This window comes from Vombatus ursinus, unplaced genomic scaffold, assembly GCF_900497805.2.
Source record: "Vombatus ursinus unplaced genomic scaffold, bare-nosed wombat genome assembly UNPS02009895.1, whole genome shotgun sequence".
NCBI lineage: Eukaryota > Metazoa > Chordata > Mammalia > Diprotodontia > Vombatidae > Vombatus > Vombatus ursinus.
In genome coordinates this window covers 1-4,952 of record NW_020949673.1, presented here as the reverse complement: position 1 = coordinate 4,952, position 4,952 = coordinate 1, and the positions used below count along the sequence as shown (strand labels likewise).

The following is a 4,952-nucleotide window of genomic DNA, read 5'->3' as shown; positions in this document are numbered from 1 at the left end:
GGAGCCAGCTCACATTGGCTTGGAAGAGCTGATTGTTCAATTTCCAGAGGGAGCATTTACAGTTTGAAAATTGGCAAACACTGCATACAAATGAAGAGTTGATTAATTGTTTAGTTAATTAATTGTTTAGTTAATTGGCTAGACTTAAAAAAGGGATGGAGAAAATGTTAATTGTCACAAGTATGTATATGTACATGGATATGTTTATAAATACAAAATGAGAGAGGAGAGAGAAAAGAGAAGGAAAGAGAGGAGGGGAGGGAAGAAGAGGAAGAAAGACCGAGGGAGGGAAAGAGAAAGATTGAGACAACTGGTTGTTAATTGTTTACTAACACACCACTGATTAGGAGGCTCCCTTGGGTGAGGGGATGTCTCTTTGATGCATGTTTCTTAGAAGAGAATGTTATTTAAGGAGACCAGCCCCCCTTACCTTGTTTCTATTCTTTGGTCAAGGAAGGGAGGGAACTGAAGGGAGGCCCAGCTGGGCTCCCCCTGACTTGATGATCTGCTTTTCAGGTTCACAGGGACAAGTGTTTCCAGTGAAGTACCAGGAGGGGCAGACACTCAGAGTGAGCTGCAGCTACAATTCCCAGAGAAATGAGGAGAGCTGGAAAACCTGGTGTAAAGTGAGAGAAGATGGAAAGGTGTGTGATAGACTAATTACCAGGACCTCAGTCTTAACTTGGCAACGTGGGGACCCACGAACCTCCCTGGAGGATGACACCTACTCTGGTAACATCACCATCACCATGTCTAACCTCAGGGTGAACGACTCAGGCATCTATTGGTGTGGAATCCATGACTCTGTCAGGAATGCTATTGATATTCTCAGGATAATCAGGCTGGAGGTTTCTCCAGGTAAGTCCCTGCCAACTCGATCCCTTTCAGTTCAAGCAGAGCTTAGGAAGTACCTGGTGTGAACATGACCCTGGGCTAGGATGTGAGTTTGGGTCTCCCTGGGGTCTCCAGGGAGAAGCTGCTCACCCTCCTTCAGTCCTTCAGCTTCCTGCCCCTCCCTATTCCCATCCTGTCCTCACTTCTTCCCACACCATGATTTAGGTGGGGTTGGTGGGGGGGAGAGGTGCAGAGAGCAGGAGGTTTGCTTTTTGGTCCCTGGGCATGGTGAGGCATTTTCTTCTCTGGGCTTATTCCCATGCAGAGCAGATGGTTTTTCTGGAACCTCTACTTTTGGGTGTTCAGTGTAGCACACTGACACTCATTCATATAAATATGACTATTGCTTACACAGAGACGCCTGGTTTTACACCGACACAGACAAACATACACATAGACAAACTTGTGCTTTACTGATTTATGATGCCAGTAGCTCTGGCCCCATGAGACAAGGGGCACAATGTTCTGGGTCCACCAAAAGTGGAACAGGCACTGGTAGGTTCTAATGAAAAAAAGCACAGACATAGGGTCTAATCTTAGTTGTGAAACTGACCATGGTTGTGACCTGGAAGGTCACTCCAGCTCTCTCCAAATTAATTTTACGTTTTTAAATATTGAGGTGGGGAGAGAAGAGAAGGTTGTAACAATGAGTGAGGGAAACACACTTTGTGAAGTGTAAAATGTTCTATATCTAGGACTTATTAGTATTGCCTTCATTCTGGATATCAGCAACACTCAGCTCATACTGACAGAAAAAGCACCCCTTAGGAATATGCCTGGACAGATCATCAGTCTGCCTGGAGGTGGCAAAGGTGCGATTGCAGTCTAGGGGTGCTGGGAACCCTGAAATTCAAGGGGAAAAGGCACGGCTCTGCCTGGAAAGAATTCAACTCAAGCCTTCTTTCAGTCAGAGAAAAGGTTTATTGTATCACCAATAGAAGTGGGCGGGATTTTAAGAATCTGTGCATTTGCGATGTTTGTGTTGACCAGTGGGTCAGATTTTAAGTATCAGAGCAACTTAATGGAGGCAGGATGGACACCTTTATACAGAAAGATGGTGGGAAAATCTGGATGTGATCTTGGAATGGCCAATAGGCTGGGGTGACCCAGAGGTGAAGGAGAAGGGGCCTAGGTGGGATTAAGGGTGAGGAAATAGCCTGGGGTGGTCTGGAGGTAACAGACAATGAAGGGTTGGTCTGGGTGAGACATAACAGAGAATGAAGGTTGGGCTGAGTCAGAGCCACAATGAAACGACTGTTGAAAGGATTATTCTGGGATGAGCAGATGCCTCAGGCAAATGCCAGGGACTGGGCCACGTGGGAAAGTTGAGGGGCTAGGTTAAAAATTCAAAGGTCACGGGGAGTCCAGAGCCATACCTCATCAGATGCCTTCTTGTAGAAAAAGGAGCAGGAAAAATAGACTAAAGTACTAAATTATATATAATGAATGGTATAAAATGTGCAATAATGTTAGCCCATAAAATGCATGCATATAGTGCCTCAAACCAATGGGGCAGCAATTTTGTGGGGCAGCTCCAGGGAAGAGGAGTCACATGAGAATGTGGGCTCAGGGGCCCATGTGTTCCTTACTCTGTTCTTTTTGCAGACCAAAAAGAGAGTCCCCCAAAATATTCTCAGACTACTGCAGAGATGCCTACCACCAACCTTGTCACCCCTGTGGCTATCAGCAGGTATAATTCCTTCCTTGAAAGCCACTGTCCCAAGAGCCTTAGCCCCAACAATCAGTATGATCTCACTTGTGCTAGCTTCAGCATATCCATCTAAATGGTCCTCTCACCAGCCTCAATGACCCTCCTCATTCTGGATTAAAACAAAACAAAACAAAAAAAAAAACCCAAAACAAAAAATAAATAAAGGGGCATTGGGAGCAGATGGTACTTGAGCTTGGGGAAACTGCATTTTGTCTTTTCCCTATTCCTCCTAATTTTAAGTTTAGGATGACTTGAAGTCTGATTTCTTTTAGGACTAGCCCTGACATTGTGTCGCACAATGATTTGTGTTATGTGCTAAGTCCTATTTCCCGCCTTCCTTTGCTGTACCAATAACCGTATGATGATGACAAAACCTCTGACTCTTGTTTATGCTTTCTCACTTCTAAATCAACCAGAGAATTCTAGGTCAATGGAGCTGAGGTGCTGGTCCCCAAAGAGTTCTCAGGAGCAAAGGACTTTCTCTTCCTCCCAAGCTGGGCAGACTCCCTGTCTGTTTCTCTCCAATTTGTTCCAGAGTATATAGCCCCAAGCAAAATTCTGAAGTAGAGAAAATTTGCATATAAAAAAAGTTTGCTTAGCAGAAGTTTGCCTAAAAGTCTTGCTTACACTTTTTTTAAATTTTCCTTTTTTTTAGTTCCAAATTCTCTTCTTCCTTCCATCCTTTCTCTCAAGCATTGAGAAGGCTAGAGGTAGAAAACCCATTATAGAAATGAAGTCATGCAAAACATATCTCTGCATTAGCCATGTTTCAAAAAAAAAATTCTTCAGTTGGCATGCTGAATCCATTGGTTCTCTATTTGAAGGGGGATAGCATTTTTCATCATGAGTTCTTTGAAACTGTTGTGGATCATTGTATTCATCAGAGTTACCAAATCCTTCATGGTACTGTCTTTACAATATTGTAGTTACTGCATAAAATTATTCTCTTGGTTCTGTTCACTTCGCTTTGCATCAGTTCACATAAGCCTTAACAGGTTTCTCTGCAACCATCCCCTTCATTATTTTTCCATACTATAGTATTCCATTACATTCTTATCCCATAACTTGTTCACTCATTCCTCAATTGATCCCCTCAATTTCCAATTCTTTGACATCACAGAAAGAGTATCTGTAGTTATTTTTGTATATATGGATCCTTTTTCTTTTCCTTTGATCTCTTTGGGTTTAGACCTAGTTGTGGGACAAATAGCATGCACAGTTTTAGATCTCTTTGCACATAGTTCCAAATTCTTCTCCAGAATGGTTAGACCGGTTCACATTTCCACCAACAATGCAGTTTTTCCCCCACATCTCTTCTAGCATTTGTTATTTTCCCTTTCGGTCATCTTAGCCAATTTGATGGGTGTCAGGTGGTTCCTCAGAGTCATTTTAGTTTGCATTTATCTAAATAGTGATTTAAAACATTTATTATATGACTACTAATAGCTTTGATTTCTTCATCGGAAAATTCCCTGTTCATATTCTTGGACCATTTATCAATTGGAGAATGTTATTTTGATAAATAAAAATTTGACTCAGTTGCCTATAGAGTTTAAAAAGGACACTTTGGTCAGAGAAAGTTGCTGTAAATTTTCTACTGCCCGCAGTTTCCTGTTTTTCTTCTAATTTTGGCTACTTTGATTTTTTTTGTGCAAAAAACCCCATTAATTTTATGTAATCAAAATTATCCATTTTGCCTCCTATAAAATTTTCTGTCTTTTATTTGTTTGATCATAGACCCATCCCTTAGCCATAGATCTGAGAAGTATTTTTTTTCTGTGCTCCCCTAATGTGCTTATGATATTACCCTTTATATCTCAATTATATTTCCCTTTGAAGTTCATCTTGGTATATAGTGTGAGATATTAGTCTATGCCTAGTCTTTGCCAGAATACCATCCATTTTTCTCGGCATTTTCTGCCAAATACTGATTTCTTGCTATAATAGGTGCAATCTTGGGGTTTATCAAATACTAGGTTACAGTGTTCATTTGCTTCTGTATACCTTGTACCTAATCTGTTCCATTGATCAATCATTCTCTTTGTTATGCAGTAACAAATGGTTCTGCTTCTGCTTTCCTCAAAGTCTGGGGACCTCTCTGTCTGTCTTCCTAAGCCGCCTTGGACAGGAGAAATGATTCACTTTGCCTTTTCCTACCTTTCCTATTCAGAATTCAGTTTGGTGTGTTTTCTGAGGCTGTTGTGGGAGAGTTTTGGGGAAAAATAAAACAAAGTGGTCACCTCTCACTCTGCCATCTTGACTTTGCCTCTCCCTCTTGCTTACACTTAATGCTCTTCTTAATTTCTCAACCCCCTTACTATATGGCTATCTACTTCATCAGCCAATT

General features: G+C 41.6%; 1 protein-coding gene across 1 annotated transcript; it reads left to right on the top strand.

Moving 5' to 3' along the window:
• The first annotated feature begins 475 nt into the window (after window positions 1-475).
• LOC114036528 (trem-like transcript 4 protein) lies at window positions 476-3,138 on the top strand. Its single transcript, XM_027853023.1, has 3 exons — window positions 476-858; window positions 2,500-2,584; window positions 3,022-3,138. Exons 1-3 carry the CDS (start codon window positions 501-503, stop codon window positions 3,029-3,031), a joined length of 453 nt encoding a protein of 150 aa, XP_027708824.1. The 5' UTR covers window positions 476-500; the 3' UTR covers window positions 3,032-3,138.
• The last annotated feature ends 1,814 nt before the right edge of the window (window positions 3,139-4,952 follow it).

Bases quoted from the DNA above. Each gene is read 5' to 3' on its own strand.
- LOC114036528 (XM_027853023.1), top strand. From the start codon at position 501: ATGATCTGCTTTTCAGGTTCACAGGGACAAGTGTTTCCAGTGAAGTAC. The intron at 859-2,499 runs GTAAGTCCCTGC...TTCTTTTTGCAG, and splicing joins CAGGCTGGAGGTTTCTCCAG to ACCAAAAAGAGAGTCCCCCA.